Source organism: Anabrus simplex, chromosome 3 (assembly GCF_040414725.1).
Source record: "Anabrus simplex isolate iqAnaSimp1 chromosome 3, ASM4041472v1, whole genome shotgun sequence".
Taxonomy (NCBI): domain Eukaryota; kingdom Metazoa; phylum Arthropoda; class Insecta; order Orthoptera; family Tettigoniidae; genus Anabrus; species Anabrus simplex.
In genome coordinates this window covers 57,409,140-57,433,096 of record NC_090267.1, presented here as the reverse complement: position 1 = coordinate 57,433,096, position 23,957 = coordinate 57,409,140, and the positions used below count along the sequence as shown (strand labels likewise).

The following is a 23,957-nucleotide window of genomic DNA, read 5'->3' as shown; positions in this document are numbered from 1 at the left end:
CGATAAATAAATAAATAACAGCTGCTACTAACCTGGAGACCAGACGCCTCATGTACCCACTCCACTGGTGTTCAGATGGTACCATCAACGGGATTTCAGAGCATTTCCTCTACTGAGGGCCTAAGGGCTCTACTCATCCGTCTGAAACCGTTTGTCCTTGTAGTGAGTCAGATTATTTCCCACCGCCTGACACTCGGCATTGAGTTGCCAGGAATATGGCCTACACCATTGCAGAATTGCTTCTGGCCAGACAATGTAAGATCCTTAGTGTCAACATGAGTAACTCCACTAAATAAGGCTCACTTTTGAAATTATATTAATGGAATAAAAAGCCACGAGTGGTACAAAATAAAAATATAATATCTTCTTATTGGTTGAAAAACTATCATTAAAAAATAGAACTAGAGTTGAATCAAACAGGTAGTGTATGAAGCTGTGGAGATTGTCCTTGTTCTTTTGTGTTTCCTTTCCATTTCTCCCCTTTCCCACACTGATCTGACATAGTGTTTATCGTGTTCTGTGTTCCTTTCAATGTTCCTATCTTTCTACATATGATTATATCAACAGGTCAAGAGCCAAGGATGTCACTGTCAACAAGGAAGAGAAGGTCCACCTATTCAATAACCTGAAGCTACACCAAACGGACATCATAATAATGTACTGTTTTATATTAAGACTACGATTTCCTTAGAAGAAAAAGTAGACATTAGTTTAAGAGACATCAATTTTAATGGACTCATGTGTAACCACAACATATTTCATCAATGCTTCAAGAAATTCCAATAGTGTTATATTAAGTGTTGGTGTTTTCAAGTTACATTTAATGTTCTTTTCCATTTATAATTTAAGGCTGAAGATGACCCAATACAAGGGTCGATACTAGTCCCAATGTAATAAATAATATTATATACAGTACTGAATATGTGGACCTTCTCATCCTTGTTGATAGTGATAAATCATCAATAGGACCAAAATGAAATTTGTTTCATATGAGCCAAAGATGTGGCAAAACAAAAGTTATCTGTTGGAGGTTTACTGATTTCAGTCTAAGTTATTGAAAGATACGTAATATTTCCTCAAGGTCGTACGAACCTTAAGATTGTCTGAGTCATAGAGAAGTATGTAGTATTTCTTGAAGGTAGTATGAATCTTAAGATTGTCTGAGTCATAGAGGAGTATGTAGTATTTATTGACAGTAGTACAAATCTTAAGATTGTCTGAGTTATAAAGGAATGTGTGGTATTTCTTGAAGGTAGTACAAACCTTAAGATTGTATGAGTTATAGAAAAGTGTGTAGTAGTTCTTAAAGGTAGTACCAACCTGAAGATTGTTTGTTATAGGGAGGTAGTATTTCTTGAAGGTAGTACAAACGTGGAGATTGTCTGAGTCATAGAGAAGTATGTAGTAGTTCTTGAAGTTCGTAAAAACCTGAAGATTGTTTGTTATAGAGAAGTATGTAGTATTTATTGAACGTAGTATGAACCTGGAGATTGTTTGATTCATAGAGGAGTGCATGGTATATCTTGAGGATAGTACAAACCTGAAGATTGTCGTTGTGTGACTCGTGCCTCAATCTCTTGCCATTAATGGTAAAAGCTGCCACATGTCCACGTTCATAGTTCACCACAATCACACCTTCACGAGACATGGCAATGTTCTCTGGTGATAAGAAACCAGTTGGAGGCTCCAAGGAACGCAGGAGGTCACCGAATGTTGTGTGCACAAGAACAGGACCATCTAAGTAACAAAGAATAACACAGACATGTTACAGCAGTACGCTAGAAGGGATGAGGCATACCATTGAGTAATAAGCAAAAATAGAATGATTTAGATAAAATAGGTACATTTACAATTTTCTTGAGTATCATAGTGTCAATGAAGAGGTGTGTTTAAAACACCTAGTTATTTTAGATTTTTTTTTTTTTTTTAACTGGGTGCAAAATCAACAGTATTGATTAATAATGTTGCAAACAATATACAGTATATTAAAAGAATCATAAGTACAAATCACATTGTAGGAGGGATACTGACTGGAGGGTGATTGGGGATTTAAATGAGACTATGGAGTGGGTATGTGGGAAACTGGGAGTGAAATTTCTAGATCCTAATGGGTGGGTAGGAGATAGGGATCTGCGCTCGGATGGCCTTCATTTAAACCGCAGTGGTACGTATAAGTTAGGAAATTTGTTTGGAAGGGTAATAGGGAGGTACATTCAGGGAAACGGGATGGCCTAGGGAGCGGTGATAAGGGAACAGGGAACTGGAAATCAAGTAGGGATGACATAAAATTGTTAGTGTTGAACTGTAGAAGTATTGTAAAGAAAGGAATAGACTTAAGTAATTTAATAGATATATATTTACCAGATATCGTAATAGGAGTTGAATCATGGCTGAGAAATGATATAATGGATGCAGAAATTTTCTCACCGCACTGGAGTGTGTATCGTAGAGATAGGATAAGAATGGTGGGAGGGGGAGTGTTCATTCTGGTGAAAGAAGAATTTGTAAGCTACGAAAAAGTTAAAGATGAGACACATGAAATTCTAGGTGTAAGGCTCATTTTTAAAGATAATAGGCAACTTGATATATTTGGAGTGTACAGATCGGGAAAGGGTAGCACTGACGCGGATTCGGAATTATTTGATAGGATAGTCAGCTATGTGGGAAATGACATGGAAAGAAATGTGATTGTAGCGGGAGATCTGAATTTGCCAGATGTAAATTGGGAAGGAAATGCGAACGACAGGAAGCATGACCAACAAATGGCAAATAAGTTAATATGGGAAGGACAGCTAACTCAGAAAGTGATGGAACCAACCAGAGGGAAAAATATCCTGGATGTCGTGCTGATAAAACCAGATGAGCTCTATAGGGAAACTGAAGTAATAGATGGTATTAGTGATCATGAAGCTGTTTTTGTCGTAGTTAAAAATAAATGTGATAGAAAGGAAGGTCTTAAAAGTAGGACTGTCAGGCAGTAGCATATGCCTGATAAAGCAGGCATGAGGCAGTTTCTAAAAAGTAACTATGATCGGTGGAAAACGGTAAATAAAAATGTAAACAGGGTTTAAAGAAATTGTTGAGAAATGCGAAAACAGGTTTGTTCCTTTAAGAGTGGTAAGGAATGGTAAAGACCCACCTTATTATAATAGAGAAATAAAGAGACTAAGAAGGAGGTGCAGACTGGAAAGAAATAGAGTTAGAAATGGCTGTGGAAGTAAGGAGAAATTGAAGGAACTTACTAGAAAATTGAATCAAGCAAAGAAGGCAGCTAAGGATAACATGATGGCAAGCATAATTGGCAGTCATACAAATTTTAGTGAAAAATGGAAGGGTATGTATAGGTATTTTAAGGCAGAAACAGGTTCCAAGAAGGACATTCCAGGAATAATTAATGAACAAGGGGAGTGTGTATGTGAGGATCTTCAAAAGGCAGAAGTATTCAGTCAGCAGTATGTAAAGATTGTTGGTTACAAGGATAATGTCGAGACAGAGGAGGAGGCTAAGGCCAAAGAAGTAATAAAATTTATATATGATAACAATGACATTTACAATAAGATACAAAAGTTGAAAATTAGAAAAGCGGCTGGAATTGATCAGATTTCTGGGGATATACTAAAGACAATGGGTTGGGATATAGTACCATATCTGAAGTACTTATTTGATTATTGTTTGGTCGGAGGAGCTATACCAGATGAATGGAGAGTTGGTATAGTAGTCCCTGTGTATAAAGGAAATGGTGATAGACATAAAGCTGAAAATTACAGGCCAGTAAGTTTGACATGCATTGTATGTAAGCTTTGGGAAGGCATTCTTTCTGATTATATTAGACATTGTTTGTGAAATTAATAACTGGTTCGATAGAAGGCAATTCGGTTTTAGGAAAGGTTATTCCACTGAAGCTCAACTTGTAGGATTCCAGCAAGATATAGCAGATATCTTGGATTCTGGAGGTCAAATGGACTGTATCGCGATTGACCTGTCTAAAGCATTTGATAGGGTGGATCATGGGAGACTACTGGCAAAAATGAGTGCAATTGGACTAGACAAAAGAGTGACTGAATGGGTTGCTATATTTCTAGAAAATAGATCTCAGAGAGTTAGAGTAGGTGAAGCTTTGTCTGACCCTGTAATAGTTGAGAGGGGAGTTCCTCAGGGCAGTGTTATCGGACCTTTATGTTTTCTTATATATATAAATGATATGAGTAAAGGAGTGGAATCAGAGGTAAGGCTTTTTGCGGATGATGTTATTCTCTATAGAGTGATAAATAAGTTACAAGATTGTGAGCAACTGCAACGTGACCTCAAAAATGTTGTGAGATGGACAGCAGGCAATGGTATGTTGATAAACGGGGTTAAAAGTCAGGTTGTGAGTTTCACAAATAGGAAAAGCCCTCTCAGTTTTAATTACGGCATTGATGGGGTGAAAGTTCCTTTTGGGGATCATTGTAAGTATCTAGGTGTTAATATAAGGAAAGATCTTCATTGGGGTAATCATATAAATGGGATTGTAAATAAAGGGTACCGATCTCTGCACATGGTTATGAGGGTGTTTAGGGGTTGTAGTAAGGATGTAAAGGAGAGTCTCTGGTAAGACCCCAACTAGAGTATGGTTCCAGTGTATGGGACCCTCACCAGGATTACCTGATTCAAGAACTGGAAAAAATCCAAATATAAGCAGCTCGAGTTGTTCTGAGTGATTTCCGACAAAAGAGTAGCGTTACAAAAATGTTGCAATGTTTGGGTTGGGAAGAATTGAGAGAAAGAAGAAGAGCTGCTCGACTAAGTGGTATGTTCCAAGCTCTCAGTGGAGAGATGGCGTGGAATGATATTAGTAGACGAATAAGTTTGAATGGCGTTTATAAAAGTAGGAAAGATCACAATATGAAGATAAAGTTGGAATTCAAGAGGACAAACTGGGGCAAATATTCATTTATAGGAAGGGGAGTTAGGGATTGGAATAACTTACCAAGGGAGATGTTCAATAAATTTCCAATTTCGTTGAAATCATTTAGGAAAAGGCTAGGAAAGCAACAGATAGGGAATCTGCCACCTGGGCGACTGCCCTAAATGCAGATCAGTATTGATTGATTGATTGATTGTTAATTTATATCTCTGAAATAATCTGATTTTAATCTTATTACTGAAAAGAGAGAAGATTATTTTAATAATTATACAACATAATATCTAAACCGGATTTGTGAGTTGTTCTTAGTTATACGTAAAATCTGGTCTTAACCTTGATATACGTATTACTCCGGTTCAACTGTATTGGTCAATTGTTATGGTATCAAGTTAAATGGCAATGAAAGTCACTGTTGTCACAAATGTTTTTATAAGGTAAAAAACCATGTGATCATCAGCCCATATTGATCAGGAAAATAATTAAGATAACCATCAAAATGAGAAGGAAATTGTGAAGAAAAATAATACTAAATAGTACTGCAAAAGGGGGGTCATGTCAGCAGACAGAAATGAAAGACTTCCTTGACCTCAGATGCCCTACTATAGCCAAGTTGCAGGAAAACTAAATGCAGAGGACTACAATGAAACTGATCAACAATAATTTTACACTGATCGTTATTAGATGAGACATATTCCATCTCTTCAGCTGCCACTCATCTCCGCTATATGGCATTACCACTGCAATTGTATAAAATCTAACCAACCAACAGGGGATCAAGAACTAGTATATTTTATAAGATTATATATAAATGGTGGTACAGTCCTTCAACAGGTAGACCAATTCACCCACCTTGGTAGTATTCTAAGTACACACTGCAACTCAGAAAAGGGTGTGGAAAATACAATATGCTCTGCCCACGGAACTTAAGGCCGCCTCTTTCTTGAATAAGGATCTCACAATATATACCAAACTAATGGTGTACTGAGCTGTAGTCATAACAACATTACTATATGGATGTGAAACCTGGACACTTTACCATCGTGACATAAACTGGAAAGCTTCCATCAGCAGAAACTTAGATCCATCATGAACATCAAATGGGACAACTACATAATCAATGTGGCAGTTCTTGACAAGACGCATATGAACAGCACAGAAGCCTTCATCATCACTCATCAGCTTATATGGGATGGTCACATCCAGCGTATGAATGATAGCAGACTGCCTAAACAACTTCTCTATGGTGAGATAGGTCATGGCAAAAGGCCGCAAGGTGCTCCTTTGAAAGGTTACAAAGACCAGCTTAAGAAGACTATGAATAACACCAACATAAATGCTAACACCTGGGCAACAACTGCACAAAACCGTGTTCTTTGGCGCAAACCTACTGCACAAGGTGTCTCACTGTTTGAGCAGAAATTGAAACCCATGAAAAACGGAAACTACGTCAAATCCAACCGTGTCCTCCACTCGTCTTTAGATGTGACCTGTGTGGCCGCATGTTTCATGCGAAGATTGGCTTGATCAGTCATCAGCGACATCTCCACAGAGCCAACAGACTTTAAGAAGAACTGCAGGAGAAAAACTTATTGTCGGAAACAGGTAGCAGCCGACGACAAACGGTGTAAGAGGAACATGACTAAAGGTAAGAAAAACAGAACTTACTGACAGATCCTGACACGACAAGTCCCAACTCTGCTGAGATGACCACACTGGTGACAGGTTGTTCATGGCCTGTGAGGGTGGCTCTCGGTGTAGGGACTTCCCCTTCGCCGACAATCGTCTGAGTGCGGGCATTCCAATGCCATAGCAGAACAGTGCAGTCTGCCGAGCCAGACGCTATGTAGCAGTCGGATGTGATGTTGCACTCTGAGCGAGATAAGCACGTGACCACGCCGTAGTGACCGAACACTATTTGCACAATCTTAGCTGCAGACACAAACAATATATAGAACATATTAACAAATTTTTTTGTTAAGACACAAGCCATCCTTTTCAGCATCAACTTAGTTAAAATAAAGGTTTTCACAGTCTGTGAAACACAATATACAAATTTATAAAACACTGTCGCATACCTGGAAAAAATAAACAGTCTATTAATAACAATCTTTTAGCTGCAGCTCCCACACCCATGTTGACATATTTTGTGAATCCAAGCAATTGCGTCCTTTGAGTTTCGTAAAAGATCACTAAGTAGACACGAGGGTTTTAGCTATTGCAGTGAAATGGATTTGAACAACCTGGGATAAACCTTGCTTGTCAGAGGTTATACAAATACTTCTGGGAGGAATTGTTAAATATACTCAGGTTTCTTTGTTTGTTTTATTTATCTGTACTTCCTACTATGATAGACTGCCTAAATCTTATTGTTTCTTAATTCATCAACTGGAGATTCTGGAGCTCCTATTCTCCCATTTCCAAGGCCAAAGCTTAACTTCTATCTCATTCAGTACACTGAAGCTATGTCAAACCTCAAGCAATTAGAGGATAATGCTATGAAATCAAATTTTAACATATAAAATAATTTTTTCTAAGAAAGTGGTGGACAGTTCTAAAGTTACATGCACCACATGCTGCAACGAAAGGTTAACTTCAAGGACACTGTGTTGAATTGCGAATGTTACTTCTCTACCAGGTATAATTAAGAACGTGTCAGCTATTTAGACATATCTTTGTGTGCCATCCTTGTCTCAACCATTTGACAAATTCCAATAGCGGAACCTTTCAGTGTTTTCAAGACAATAATCAAGAGAGTTTTATCGTGAAGCATTAATGAAACATGCTTTTAACATGATGTAACGCATCTAAGGATTTTAGATCTCACTAAGAGCCCTATTTTAATTTCATTTTATATTTTGCGTGTTGTGCACATTGGAAAATTCTAAATTCCCATGGAGGGAATTAGACATTTTTCACCAACAGAGCATGTCAGAAATGTGCACATTGTTCATTTCAGGACCTCTAGACGCCTTTAATACCTTTTAATGTAATTTGTGTATTTTTGTACATTTAGTTATTAGATGTGTTTGTACAGATTTGTATTATGGCTGATGATTGCCAGCCAGAGCTGAAACCAGTTTTTTGACTAAAAAATGTAATCTAAACATTACGTAATATAGTAATGAAAAGATGGACCATTTCTGACATATTATTGTGATCACAATTCAATATGGATCAAAACATGAAGTTTATATCTTACAAGAATGAAACATGTCTTTCTATTTTAAGTTGTTTCTTTTTCAAGTGTAATACTGTTACTATATGTTTTTCTTTTTTAAGGTACTTTATAAATTATTACTCAAAATTAGTTTCAGCAGACTGAAGAACTAACAGTTAAAAATTAACTGAGTTAAAACTGAAAATAGATGGCTTCAGATATCACAAAAACTTAAATTTACCAACATACTTCATGTTCTCAGTATTTGAGAAGTTCTTGAAACATGATATCTTAATATACGATCATCTACACAGTTGAATAAATACCTGTCTCAGTGGAGAAGACTCGGAAACTGTTGTCCCAGAAGCCACAAGCCACCAAGAAGCGACTGTCAACCGTGGTGACAAAGCAGTTAGAACGGATACGAATCTTCTGACTGAAGTTGTCACCAAGGTGGCGTCGTAATGTGGGGTTTGAGCTGCTCCCTGTCTGAGCTAAAATATACAAAAGAACATGTTCACATTATACAAATTATCATAATAATATAGAGAATTCCATTATTAATTTGCATGTAATAGTATGATAAACCATGGCAACAGTCTATTCTGATTCATTAAAACTTCTTGCACCTAATGGAATATCATATAAAAAATTATCATGAAGTATATTTTTATGCGCCTGGTCAAATTCAGTCAAATCATTCTCCCCTCACCAATTTGATTCAGCATCTCTTCATTCGTGATTCAATCTACCCATCTCACCGTCAGCATTCTTCTGTAACACCACATTTCAAAAGCTTTTATTCTTGTACTTTCTGAGCTGTTTATTGTCTATGTTTCACTTCCATACATTACCACACTTCAGATGAAAGTCTTCAAAAACATCTTTCTAACTCCTTTACCAATGTTTGAACTGAGCAAATTTCTTTTCTTATGAAAAGTCTTCCTTGCTTGTGCTAGTCTACATTTTACATCCTCCTTACTTCTGACCATCATTAGTTATTCTGTTACCCAAGTAACAATATTCATCTACTTCCTTTAAGACTTCATTTTCTAATCTAATGTTTCCTGACTTTCTTCGACTGCACTAACATGACCTTTGTTTTGGACGTATTTATTTTCCCCTTTTACTCCTTCTCCAAGAATGTGTCCATACCATTCAGCACTTTCTCCAGAACTTCTGCAGACTCAGATAAAATAATAATATCACTGGCAAATCTCAGAGTTTTGATTTTCATTCCTACGACTGTGATTCCCTAGCAAGCGATATTACAAATAATGTAATATTTAAATTTTCAAATCAGACCACTGCTACTAAGCACTGTATATGTTCCTTACACAATTAGTAATCAACAGCCAATGGCTGATATTGTTGTTATACACATTAATACTGAATATTGTATTCTTTCCTTAGACTGCTCCTACTGTAAAAATGTTAATATTAGATCTTAGTGATTATACTTTAATTTCAAATCAGGTGCCTGATTTAATCTTGAGTGACTAATGATGCCTTCTATGAAAGGCGAAACATGTCTCACATTCTTAAGGTAACAATGATCAGTTCCTAATTGTATAAAAAATTTAATGTATTGAATAGGTGGTTAAATAATAAATTAATAAGCAACCTACAAGTGTGATTCCCTTTTCAAATTCCCCTTTGATTTCCTTTACCACCTGTTCTATATATAGGAGAGGGGACAGACTGCAGCTTTGCCTCACTTCTTTCTGAATTGCTGCTCTTTTCTTTTTCATAGCTAGATTGACTTTTGTACAGACTGTAGATAATCCTTCTTTCTCAATACCTGATCCTGATCACCTTCAGAATCTGAAATAGTTCGCTCCAATCAACATTATCGAATATTTTTTCTAGATCTACGAATGCCTTCAGACATTATATAAAGTTGAATACAAATTGTAAAAGACTACGAATACACTGCCATACAGATGGATAAGGAATAAATGATCCACTGGGTCAATATAAGGAATGAAAGGGAATAAATAAGTGTTAAATCAAGTAATTAAATATAATTAAATATGAAGTAGCTAATCATGTAACAGAAAACTTGAAGACACTATTGGAGGAGTATGAAAGGTGTAAACCAATAAAAGTTGGGTACAGACATCAAAATTCTGATTTTTACTGTTTTTGATTCTCTAATATGTGATAAACGTTATATTGAAGAATGAAATATGAGTTAACTTATTTAAATTTCAATTATATCTAAAATATGGCATTTACTTAGTAGCCATGTCCCCTAATATACTATCTGTCATTCAAGCAAAATTTTTAGGAAATATATACCCTACATACAGATATGTCTTATGGCGACGATGGGATAGGAAATGCCTAGGAAGTGGAAGCGGCCGTGGCCTTAATTAAGGTGCAGCCCCGGCATTTGCCTGGTGTGAAAATGGGAAACCACGGAAAACCATCTTCAGGGCTGCCGACAGTGGGGCTCGAACCCGCTATCTCCCGATTACTGGATACTGGCCGCACTTAAGCGACTGCAGCTATCGAGCTCGGTACCCTAAAATTTAAAAATATATATATTTACAAAACTTTTCTCAGTCGAAGGTTGCCACAATGGACAAAGCATAATGAAACAAATGAAATTATAATTTTGGTTTACAATAATTTTGTTGATAACATTATTCTCATAATGTCTTTTAAACTATAAGAGTTATATTTTACACATAACAATGATTTCTCAGTAATATGCAGTAATATACAGTTTATACCCAATTCTTGGAAGAGAAATGTTTCATCTTTACTGTTGACAGCACTATGCAACAATTGAGAATCAATCCAAGCTGTTCCTAGTGGGAACTTCAACACGTTAATGAGTTTGATACTTTTTTATGACGTGTCCTTCACTTTACCGGTTCTTGGTGCAGAATTCTCCTACAATATTTTTGCTTAAAAGATTGAAATTTCTAGTGTGTGTTCATTTATTATGCAGCTACAAAAATAAATAGGATTATAGAGCAGAATGATAGTTTTCAAAATATTGTAATTTAATTCAATGTTTACTGAACCAATTAAAATTTAGTAATTATGCTTTCCCTTAGAATAGCTCAAATTGAAATTGATAGGAGTTTCAAATAGATATCTTCATCCAGTCTTGAGAAAATTGTACCTGAAAACTGGAAAGTTAGCATGGGCAAGACACAGCAGGCTTATTCCCTCTTAATAAAAAGTGTGATTCATATGGATGATACGTACTCTTACTCAAAATGTGACTGGATGAAAACATTTTAATTCCTATGATAACAATGAGTAGAGATGTAGAGTTTGTCATTGTCCTTTTGTGTTTTAATGTTCTCCTTATCTCTCCTTTCTCTTGTTCTCTTTGCCTACACTAACCTGGGATTGTGCTCTCCCTTGTGTACATTCCTATAATACTGGTACTTCCTAGTTTCCAACCTTTCATTATTATTTAACTTTGTAAGGCAGTCAGTCTAAAGTTGCCCTTCCATACATTTCTATTATCTCTCTTCAGAAAGGATAATACTTACACAAAACTGGATCCATGGACAGAGGAAGATTAGCCGTCTGTGTCTGAGGAGCCTCAGCGTAGCTCGGGGACTGAACAGAAGCTGAAACAATATCAAGTGAATCAGAAAGACAACTCATGAATATTTTTATTATATTATTTTACTTTGTACTGGCTGGTCCCATGGTCAAGAAGTACTGAGCCTAATTTTTACCTGGAGGGCTGGGTTTGATTCTGGCCAGGTCAGGGATTTTTACCTGGGTCTGACTACAGCTACCTGGTTCGAGATCCACTCAGCCTATGTGAGAAAACCTCTGAAGAGCTATTTGAAGGTGAGATAGGATATCCAGTCTAGAAAGCCTGGAATAACAGCTGAGAGGATTCAGCACACTGATCACACATCACTACCTCCTACTCTGCAGGCCTTCTGGCTGAGCAGCGTTTGCTTGGCCAGCCACGGTTCATCAGGGCTATAGCGCCATGGGGTTTGTTTGTTTGCTTGCTTGCTTGTTACTTTGTACAAACTTTGTTATGTATAAAATTAAAATAATTAAGAAGAAAGAGAAACAAAAAGAATTATAATACAGTACGGTATACAAAGAATTAGATTAATTACTTCACTTTTGGATTAAATATTCTATCTGTTCACCACTGACAAGGAAATTAGCCCCAAGCAAGAAAACAATCCACTGAGTTCTTTTGTCAATAAGTATGGAAGATATATCATATTGTGGTATGCGAGTCCTTTTCCTTTGTTAATGGCTTTCAAAATAGGAGAAACCATGTTTAGGATTTTACAACAAGATGCACCATATTCCTGATCATACCATTTCAAGGAATAAAGTTATACGTTCCTGAAATAAGGACTTCTATCTCATGATTTATGAGCAAATTGTAAGGCCTCAGCCCTGAGTGCAGAAATTCAGATATGGCACTGCTTGCGAGTTCAGTTTCAGTTTATTCCAACAGACAAAGGACACAGGGTCACCTATTGCTGAGATTTTAATTTTGTCAGGAAAATACAAATGTGTCCCCAGAAATCTTTTATGTGCTGAAATTGTACAACATGAAGTGTTGAATAGACTTTCTTTCCCACTCTTACATCCAACTGTCTCTGCCAGGATTGAGCTCATGATCATTGTTGTTTGAGTCATTAGTCCATAGACTGCTTTTATGCAGTTCTTTATGCCACCCTATCCTGTGCTATCTTTTTATTTCTACGTATACCTTCCACATCTGCTCTAATCTGTTTGTCATATTCTGCCTTGGTCAACCCCTACCGATCTTACTGCCTACCCTTCCCTCAAAAACTAACTGCACAAGTCCTGGGTGTCTTAAGATGTGTCCTATCATTCTGTCTCTCCTTCTCGTCAAATTCAGCTAAATCAATCTCCTCTCACCAACTCGATTCAGTATCCCTTCATTCGTGATATGATCTATCCATCTCACTTTCAGCATTTTTCTGTAACACCACATTTCAAAAGCTTCTATTCTCCTTCTTACTCAACTAGTTATTGTCCATGTTTTACTTCCATACAATGCCAGGCTCCAGACGAAAGTCTTCAAAAACATTTAATTCCCAAATCAATGCTGGCAGTGAGCAAATTTCTTTTCTTAAGAACAGCCTTCCTTGCTTGGGCTAGTCCACATTTTATGTCCTCCTTACTTCTGCCATTGTTAGTTATTTTAGTACCCAAGTAAGAATATTCATCTGCACTATTTCTTTTAAGACTTCATTTCCTAATCCAACATTTCCTGCATCCCCAGACTTTGTTTGACTGCATTCCATTACTTTTGTTTTGGGCTTATTTATTTTCATCTTGTACTCCTTCCTCAAGACTCTGTCCATACCATTCAGCAATTTCTACAGATCTTCTGCAGACTCAGATAAAATAATAACAACATTGGCAAATCTCAAAGTTTTGATTTCCTCTCCTTGGATTGTGAATCTTTTACCACCTGTTCTAAATAAACATTGAAAATGGGAGTTGGGAGGGTTCAAACTGCAGCCTTGCTTCACTCCTTTCTGCATTGCTGCTGCATTCTCTAAGTCCTCAATTCTTATCACTGCAGATTGATTTTCATACAGATTGTACTGTAGATAATTCCTCTTTCTCGGTATCTGATCCCGGTCACCTTCAGAATCTCAAATAACTAGATCTACAAAAGCCATGTAAGTGGGCTTGTTCTTCTTAATTCAGTCCTCTATAATCATTACCATCACACAGTTGTATTCATAATGTCAGTTTAAAAGATATGAATGAATACTACATGATAATATTATGTTGTGACCTTTGTGAAAAAGAGATAGACATTTCAACTCATCCAGCACTGGCTGCTCTCTGTATTACTGAAATAACAGTTGTGTAGTCAATGTATTTCATGTTCAAGATGATAAAAGTTGAGTGATACATTTCCACATCAAGGGGAAGTATACCTACTAGAAGTCTGTGATGAACATTAACAAGGTGGTTCTTCTTCTTCTTCTTTCATTACAGCCTCTGTAGGATCACAGGAAGCTTTGTCATGGTTTGGGTTTTCTTCTTTTCCTCCCAGAACCTCTTCATCCACTCTCTCATTCTTCAGCTGACATTTTCGGTATTCTCTTCTCTTTTCTGCCCCACTGGTGCTCCTATTCCTATATCTTTCCCTGTCATTGAACTCTGGCACATTGGTTGGTGTATATTTATTCCTCCAGTTCTCTGTCCTTTCCACCTTGATCCTTATCTCAGTCCAGTCCTTCTGGAGTTTGACAACCCCCTTAGTTCCCGTCTTTCCTCTTGTCCTACCCGTTGTCTTTCAAACTCTTTTACTCGTTCTCTCCATGTCCATCCTGATCACATGTCCAGAAAATCTTGCTCTTTTGAGTCTTATTTCTTCAGAGATAGTCCTCATGTTCTGGTACAGTTTGTCCCTTGATCTTCATTCCCATCTTTCACCTCCTCTTTTTGGTCCCAATAACTTTCTCAGAATTGTTCTTTCTTCTTTTTCCAGTTGCCATTGTCTTGGCTACGTATTTATAAGGTTGTAAATAAAGGTTACAGATCTCTGCATACGGTTAATGAGAGTATTTAGGGGTTGATGTAAGGATTTGAAGGAGAGGGTCTCTAGTAAGCCCCCAATTTGAGTAAGGTTCCAGTGTATGAAAGCTATACCAGGATTACTTGATACGAGAACTGGATAAGATCCAAAGGAAAGCAGCACAAATTGTTTTGGGTGATTTCCAACAAAAGATTATTATTATGATAATGTTACAAACTTTGGACTGGGAAGACTTGGAAGGAAAGAGACTAGGTACTTGACTAAGCAGTACATTCCGAGCTGTCCATGGAGAAATGGTGTGGAATGATGTCAGAAGACAAAAATGCTTGTGTGGAGCTTCTAAAGGTAGGGAAGGTCATAATATGAATATTAAGTTTGAATTCAAGAGGACAAATTAGGGGGAACATTCATTTATAGGAAGAGAAATTAAGGAATGGAATAATTTATCAAGAGAACTGTTTGATAAATGTCTACGTTCTTCGAAATAATTTCAGAAAAGGCAAGATAAACAACTGATAGGGAATTTGCCACCTCGGCAACAGTCCTAAATGCAGGTAAACAATGATTGATTGGTTCATTGATTAATTGAATGATTGATTGATATTAGTCACATGCAGGTTTCCTCCCATGTTTCCCAATTCGTGAGCCAAGTACACAGTTTGCTTCTCCTGAGGAAGAGGTTGTCATCAGTTAGGGTAGTTTTCGTTTCCTCTTTTTCTTGGATAAAATTGAGCCAGTCTGTTTGTGCTACTAAATAATTTGATTTACAGTGCCAATGTCAACAAACTTTAGTGGCTATCTCCCTTTGTGTCTCAGAAGTATTCTGCGATAATGGTACAATCCCAGTATGTCTCCTGGGAGTTGTAGTCATGGAGAACAGATACATTATGAATCTCGGAAAAAAGCCTCAGAAGTACAACGCATGAATATAAATGCACTTTTAACAAACAATTATCTCACAGAGCAATTACTATTCAATCAACTAATAAACAATGCATAGAAAACACAGGATCTGAGAATAAGCAGTGTGTAGTACACTGTTGCCAACCCCTCAAAAAATTATCTGTATGGAACTGTACTCTTCTCCTGAATAGAAGCTGGAGACTGACCATGGGGTATTTGGAGATGCATGGGTTTGGACACCATCTGATTTCAATTTCAATTTCAACTCGGAACAAATGTCTAGATGGTGTCTTTCAAGTCAATTTTTTTAAACTTGCTTTACATCGCACTGACACAGACAGATCTTATGGTAATGATGGGATAGGAAAGGGCTAGGAATGAGAAGGAATCAACTGTGGCCTTAATTATGGTACAGCCTCAGCATTTGCTTGGTGTGAAAATGGGAAACCATGGGAAACCATGTTCAGGGCTGCCAAGAGTGGGGGTTTGAAGCCACTATCTCCTGAATGCAAGCCCACAGCTGTGTGACCTAAACTGCATGGCCACTTGCTTGGTTCTTTCAAGTCATAGGAACAGAAAATTGGATAAATAAAATGGCAGGTCAGTCTGGAAGACAGAGTAACAGAATAGGAGACAAGGACGAACATGAAAACACAGAAGGACAAAGACAATCTCCACAAGAATTAGGATTGATGAGGAAAGAGCCTGTCTATTTGAAAATGGCAGTATATGAAGAAGTGGACATTGTCATCCTTTGTGTTTCCATGTTTGTCCTTGTATCCTTTACAATTACTCCCTCTTCTAATGGACACCTGTCATTCGGTATCCTATTATGTTTTCCAGTTAACTTTCCGGCTGGCCCCACAGTCTTGGGGTAGCGAGTCTTCCTCTTATCCAGAGCCCCTCGGATCAAAGCTCGGCCAAGTCAGCAATTTTTATCTGGATCTGGGGGTTGGTTCAAGGTTCACTCAGCCTACATGAGAACAACTGAGGAACTATCTGAAGGTGAGAGAGCGGTCCCAGTCTAGAATGCCAACAATAATGGTCGAGAGGATTAGAAGTGCTGACCACTTATCACCTCATAATCTCCAAGGTTTCCAACTCAGCAGCGGACGCTTGGTAGACCAAGGTCCATCAGAGCTGTATCTTCGTTTGTTTCAGATTCCTATCTTTGAACGTATGAGTTGATATGTCACTTGACGCTGATGACCAAGAAATTAGGCCCCATAGAACAACAACAATCATCATCTTTTCTTTTCTATTACTTCAACTCTCCTTTCTTTCTTTCTTTCTTTCTTTCTTTCTTATCTTAACCCTGTGCACTCGTATGTCGGATATGTTCCGAAATACATTTATTCGAAGAACAGCACACGTTAATGGCTTCATCCATGCTTTTAGCAACTCTTGAACAGTATCGTGTCCATAAAGTACAGTCTGTGGATTTTTTTTTTTTTTTTTTTTTTTTCAGTCAAGATGAGGGGCCACTGAACGGAGAGACAGACTTCACCTAGTGATACACTCAGAATATTACAAAGGACTGTGCAAAGTGCAGTAATAGGCAGAACAAAGAAAGACAAAGAGAAACTTATTTCTTCACAATATTTGCAATGAAACTAGGCCTTCATCGAGATGTTTTCTTCGAGACATGGTATACAGAAGGGGACAGTCAACAACAAATTCTTCATTTCCAGTTTTACATAATCATGTAAAGAACTTAATTTCAATTTTTTGTTCAGTTTTAGCCATAAGAATAGATAGCACTTAACCCAAACATTTCCAAAAAATAAACAGAAATAGAGTTGTGCAACCAGACAAATTTATTTGAGCACTAAGTGTGGATACATTAAACAGATATCATACCTGCATAGCTTGTATTCCATCTGTTGACAGCAAACTGCTGATTTGCCGTTACAGTGACAACAGAAGGTAGAGGCAGCTGAGGGTATGTGTTTGCTGAGATGTGGCAGATAGGCGAGTTGGACGGGAACTTCATAGTCATACACACATCGTCTGGGATGCTCGAGAACATCATGGGGGACTGGAAAGAGAAACAAGCAATTCAAATTTGAAAAATTTATTCTAAACACAGTCACCGAAACTTATTTCTAAATTCCATTCTCACCACAGAACTTTAAAAAAAATGGAAGTTAAGGAAAATCACATGGTCGTTGTCTGCTGAGCAATTACAATCAGCACGACATCCTCAAACATAAATCTCTTTGAAGAAACTCAAGGGAGATTTCTTTATCAGGAAGGTGATGAAGCTTCATAGATGATTTTGTGTTTCTTTCATTTTAAACATTCTTAGAACTTCCAAACTACTTTCTAGTCATGATTCTCTTCTGCTCATGAGTAATTCTCCAGTTCCTCATTCAAAAATCCCATAACCACCACCTGAACATTGTAATCATTTTCAATATTTTACCTATCCTATAAATTATATCTTTACCAGAAAATCTATTTATGAATAAACTTGAGGGAGATTTCCTTACCAGGGAGCCAATAGATGGTATCTTTCTCAAATAGCTTCAATTCCTGAAAAACTTGAATTTTTGCTTCAACTGATTTTCTGTTTCAAAATTTGCATGGTACAACTCTAACACCTACATCACTTTACTGGATGTCTCTTCCTCCTCAGTGACTTGGACAAGTCCACAATAAATCCAACCAATCGTGAGTACGGTATTTCCTTCATTCTGATAGTTTTTATCCCTTCCATGTTAAATTCTCTGTATCTCATAATCTAGGAACGTGAGGGGAACAGATGAACAGATCTGTTCCATACCTAAAGCTTAAACCAGGAATTTCATCTCACTGGCTAGAATTCTAGTCTCTTGCCTACTAGTCAAAGTCCAAGTCTCAGCTACATAAGTCAGTATGGGTACATAGTACATTTTGTACATTATCTCTTGACCTTTCCTTGGTACTTCTTTGCTCCAAACAAGTTTTCTTACACTATTGTAGAATGCATTGCCCTGCTGTGCCCTCCTGCCAATCTCCATGTCCACTCTAGCATTTTGCATTAATTCACTTCCTAGGTATTTAAAGCTGTCCACAATTTCCAGACTCTCACTTCCAATGTTCACAGTGCCCTTTCCTTGCCTTTCCCCTCTTGACATAACTATAGTCTTGCTTTTATCTGTACTGATTTTCATGCCATATGTCTCAATTTTTTCATTCAGTACATTGAGCTGTTGTTGCACATCTTTATGGTTCTTTCCCCAGATCACAACATCACCTGCAAATAGCAATATCTTCATCCCTTTATCTGCATAGTAATCTTAACTAAGTAAAATATTTCTCAAGTAACTGTCACCGAGCCCAGTTACTTTTTTCTTGTATTCTTCCCATCACTGGTTATAGCATACAGGAACGGCGTCTCAGTAATCCAATGGATTCGCTCAATACACTGGTTGCAATGTTGATCATGAAGGCCTTCAATAACCAAAAGAGTTTGCAGAAGGTCTCAAAGAAATGTGGAAGGGTCTCTCTGGCACCAGTCATCAAACTGTACTTTTACTGATCCTCTAATCATAATACTGGTATCAGTGATAAACTTCTGGGGAATCTTATCTAGACATATTGAAATGTTCATGGTAAGAAATTTTGATCTGCTTGAAGAAGGGGCAAAAAAATGAGCATTTTAAAGAGTGCTCCTTCGTATGCACAAAATTTCAGTCGAGTTGAAAATCTCATCAAAAAAATTATACAGCCAATTAAGGAAGGAATATTTAGATTGATACTTTCACGGCCCATAATTGTACACATGATAATAAGCTTTTGAACTTTGACCCTGTCAAGAAAACAAGGTGAAATTCTTTACATTTCGCAGAGGACTTTGCTCCGCGTCTTCAGAAGAAAATCTCAACTGTTCACAAGCAAAGGCTTCCCTAATAATGAAGGTTTGAATTTAAGTGGTACTCTCATTCATTACTATATGGCTCACTGTGCACTAGCCTTCCGAGTGGAAGGTGACGATACCAGTGGCATGCGGTGAACATATTCATTACCCCAGCTGCTAAAAAGTTTTTAAATATAAACAATCGTAGCCCCACTACACTCTCTAAAGTCAACATTACCATTTTATAAGGCTGCATTTTTCGTGAAAAGGTCTACCTGAGAAAGATATTTCAAGAATATTTTCAACCACACGCTCGCACATACTTCCAAATTGATATTCACAGCAGTGACGACCCCATCATAACTTAATCTATAACAGATTTTAAACAATGTACTTACAGTTTCATCCGGTGATGCTTCATGATAGTACAGTCATGGTTTTCACAAAAATACACTGGATCTAAGTATTTCTTTTTTACTTAAAAAGCCTAATCTAAACTATTCAGCAAAACTGAAGTGCTATTTTACCGTCCTTGAAGTTTTATAGTTTCACTCGCATACCGAGTGTACGTGCATCAACGTCAAATGAGGGAAAATATTTATCACGACCTATAACACATGTTATATTCATGAAGAATGCCACAGAACTCACGAAACCTTCACTTATAATCCAAGAGGAACACTACAAAAATTCACTATATACCACCATCACAGACGACCATTCGCGCTTAACTCTGTGTTCATACTGGGCAACCTAAATATTTTTCTGCGGCTATCGAAACATATATAAATTTTTTTACAAGTTGCTTTATGTCGCACTGACACAGATAGGTCTTATGATGACGATGGGACAGGAAAGGGCTAAGAGTGGGACGGAAGCAGCCGTAGCCTTAATTGAGATACACGTGCCATCAATGAATTGCTCTAAAAAATTGTATACATTCTGAAAACGAAGACTAAAATATATTCTTCTATATTAAAATTGATATTTTTCTTGCAGTCTCTGGAATGTGGCACTGAAGACTTTGAGTGTCAAGTATTAAAACTAACACCCCTTAGCTAAGCTAGGTGGCCTGTCGCCGTAAACTGCTGTCGGGGAAGGGGCCACAGCTTTGCCCCAAGGAAGCTTCAAGTGCATGAGTCACCCAAGCGACCTTAAATTTCACTGGGGATAGCTCTCTATCGCGCTGGCAAGGAAACCCAGCTCGCTGGAGAAGCTGAACTGTGATAGTGCGAGTAGACTGTCGAGACAGCTGTACTTGGCTTGGCTTAGATGTTCACAATTTTTTGAAGATTATAAAAAAACATTCTAAGGAATAATTAGAAAATGTTAATACAAAGTTCTTAACCCCAGCAGCACTGGGGTAGATGGGGTTCAGTGCATGCCACTGGACGATACCATCTTAGCTGATTCAGATGTTGATTCCCATAGGGAACATGAAATATTTGTCCCAAATTAGTAAATTAATATACCGATATAGTTGATCCGTTATTGGACATTATAAATTTTCCAGCTAACTCATTCCTGGTTTTCAGCGTTTCACCCCAGTGTGTTAAGTTTGGCTCATCAGTTGGTAAATAGCACATAGCGAAGGGCAGAAAGAAGGATGTACTAGAGGGAGTGAAAAGAAGTAAGACTAATACCGTAACAAGTGTATACAGGTTATGAAAGTATGACCCATAGCACATAACCTTGAGTGAACCATCTAGTGAAGAGGAGAGTATGAATTTGGAAAACACTGTCATGAAATAATAGTGAAAACACAGGGAAGAGAACTATATAGTAAGGAATAGTTTCATTTTTCTTCAGACAGAGTATATTATTATTCTTAGCTGAAAACACATATAATGTAACATAGTTTTATGGAATATTATATTTATATACATAACATATGAGGAAATTGAAAAGTATGGAATGAAAAACAGTGCAGAAGAAAGCAAGAGCATGGTGATAACAAGAAGAGAAAGACAAGGGGAAAACACTGTGAAAACTGATTGTCAAGAACCTTGAAACTGTGAACAGTTTCAAATACATAGAGAGTGAATTAATGCAGAATATATGGCTAGACACGGAGATTACCAAGACGGTACAACAGAACAATGCATTCTTCCAGATTGTAAGAAACCTTGTCTGGAATAAGGAAGTGTAAAAAGATAATGTACAAAATGTATTAGTGACTTATGCAGCTAAGACATGGACAATGACAAAGGGAAGGGTGTAAAATTCAAGCCAGCAAAATGAAATACATAAAAAGTATGATAGGAAAAACAGAGTGAGAAATGAAGATGTTAGAAAGGAAGTTGGAATATAAAACATAAATGAGAGAATTGATAGGAGTAAACTAAGATGGTTTGTACATGTGAAGAGAAGAAGAGTATATCAATTTTTTTACAAGTTGCTTTATGTCGCACCGACACAGATAGGTCTTATGGTGACAATGGGACAGGAAACGGCTAAGAGTGGGACGGAATCAGCCGTAGCCTTAACTGAGATACAGCCCCAGCATTTGCCCGGTGTGAAAATGGGAAACCATGGAAACCGTATTCAGGGCTGCCGACAGTGGGGTTGGAACTCACTATCTCCCAAATACTGGATACTGGCCGCACTTAGGCGACTGCAGCTATTGAGCTTGGTAAAAGAATACCAAAACTGATGATGGAGATGAAGTTTGAGGGAAAGAGAGCAAGAGGGAGATCTAGAACACGGTGGATCAATTCAATAAAGAGGAGTGCAAGTGGACAAAATGATGGAAGCGGAAGATGGAGAAGTGCCATAAATGCCTGGCCCGGCATGAGCTGGATAATGGGAGAGGAGGACCTTGTCGTCGTCATTGTTATTGTTGTTATTATTATTATTATTATTATTATTATTATTATTATTATTATTATTATTATTATTATTATTATTATTATTATTATTATTATACCATTCTAATAACAACAACAAGAGATCAAAATACTGAGTATAAGAGATGATATTTAGGTCACAGCTGTAACGGATTTGGGATGTATTATAATGTACTTGGACACTTATCAAGTTACTATTTGGATCAAAACTATTATCATGAATTATTTAGGCCTATTGAGCTCATCAGAATTTGACTGGAATTATATTATGCTGCAGTCTCGTAATTGTACGGATCTCCCACGGTAGCGCTAGCATCCAGTAAGACATGCTTCCGGGACTGTACTGCCATCTAGCAGCAATGACGGAACTGAATTCAACTTCGTTTTCTCCATGCACAAACGACAATTGATGACGAGTTGTTGTTTTTCGGGTCTGCTTTGGAGTGTGAGACTGGACAGAGCGACTTCTACTATTGCTGGTGTATTTTAACTAATATTTAGAGTAAAGAAGAAAGCATGATGGTATTTTTTGATCCAGGGTGATCATGTCGTCGTGTGGCGATGACCTTATCGCCTTCCATTCATTTTCCTACAAGCTTTTAAAAATCTGTAAGTAAGCATCCGCTTTCTTGTTGACCCCGGAGATCAAACGATGTGACGAGCAAATCAGATAATTGAAGGTTATTGAGTGGATTACATAAATTCATCTGGCTTAACTGAACTGCTTAAATCTATAATATCCTACTATCCAAATCACTTTAGTACACAAGAAATTCGATTTACAACGAGATTGTAATCTTCGTCATTTTAAATTGTGAATTAACTACCTATTTATTGGGGCTTTAATGTAACTATTTGTAGAGTAATATGACGTCTTAATTCTTTATTATCTAAATCTCCCCATCAGGGAAGTGATTATATGAGTTGAAAATTGTTTCTTATGGCTAATTTTGCTGTGTATTTATCCTTTCTGGGTGGGTAGCCATTTTAGTTTTGGTTCGTCACGTGACCTGGTTGCCATGGTTGCACTATTTATATGTGGGTGGGCGTGGTCTGTATTATGTTTTGACATTTGCCATTTCTATTCTTTGTTATGTGGTGACAACTGACGTGCACCATGGGAGATTGTTAGGATTTTGTTCTTGGCGATAGATGTGATTCAGTAAAGGCATCTCCATTTCTCTGTTTTGCTTGGCATCTGTAAACTATTAATATTTTATTCTGGATTAAATTTGACTTGGCGACTCATTACACCTGTTGGTCACATTTATATTTGATTTAATTATCCCATTTCTAATGTTTGTTCATGTTGAACTTGTGTTCTGTGGATTTCCCATGCTACTGATCTTGACCTACAGTTGAAGTGGTTCTTAAGAAACATTTTTTTCACTCTCGAAAAGGGTATTGTGTGAAATCAAGGTCTTGGGTTAAGTGTTCAATTAAGAACTCCATTCTTTCGTTCATTTCTTTAAAATTTATTTTCCTAATTTATTCTGATTGAAGATTTCTTCAGGGGACTGGTTTGTAAACTCAGATTGTATTTCTTTTCCTGATTCTAATTTTAATGGAACTTAAAAGTTCTATGATTTATTTAATTCCGTTTTTCATTTAGTCCAACAGAATTTTAACTTGATCTTTTAATCACAATTAATGTCCGACTCGTTGGCTGAATGGTCAGCGTACTGGCCTTCGGTTCAGAGGGTCCCGGGTTCGATTCTCGGCCGGGTCGGGGATTTTAACTTTCATTCGTTAATTCCAATGGCCCGGGG

The 23,957-nt window shown here is 37.3% G+C and overlaps 1 protein-coding gene across 1 annotated transcript in view; it reads right to left on the bottom strand.

Moving 5' to 3' along the window:
• Positions 1-23,957, bottom strand: part of LOC136866997 (neurobeachin) — a 142,173-nt gene that overhangs the window by 9,780 nt on the left and 108,436 nt on the right. The window contains exons 10-14 of the mRNA XM_067144093.2: positions 17,362-17,539; positions 11,579-11,659; positions 8,390-8,557; positions 6,572-6,835; positions 1,541-1,737 (exon numbers count right to left, since the gene is read on the bottom strand). Of these exons, the coding sequence (XP_067000194.1) occupies positions 1,541-1,737; positions 6,572-6,835; positions 8,390-8,557; positions 11,579-11,659; positions 17,362-17,539 (888 nt within the window). The remainder of the gene's footprint in view (positions 1-1,540; positions 1,738-6,571; positions 6,836-8,389; positions 8,558-11,578; positions 11,660-17,361; positions 17,540-23,957) is intronic.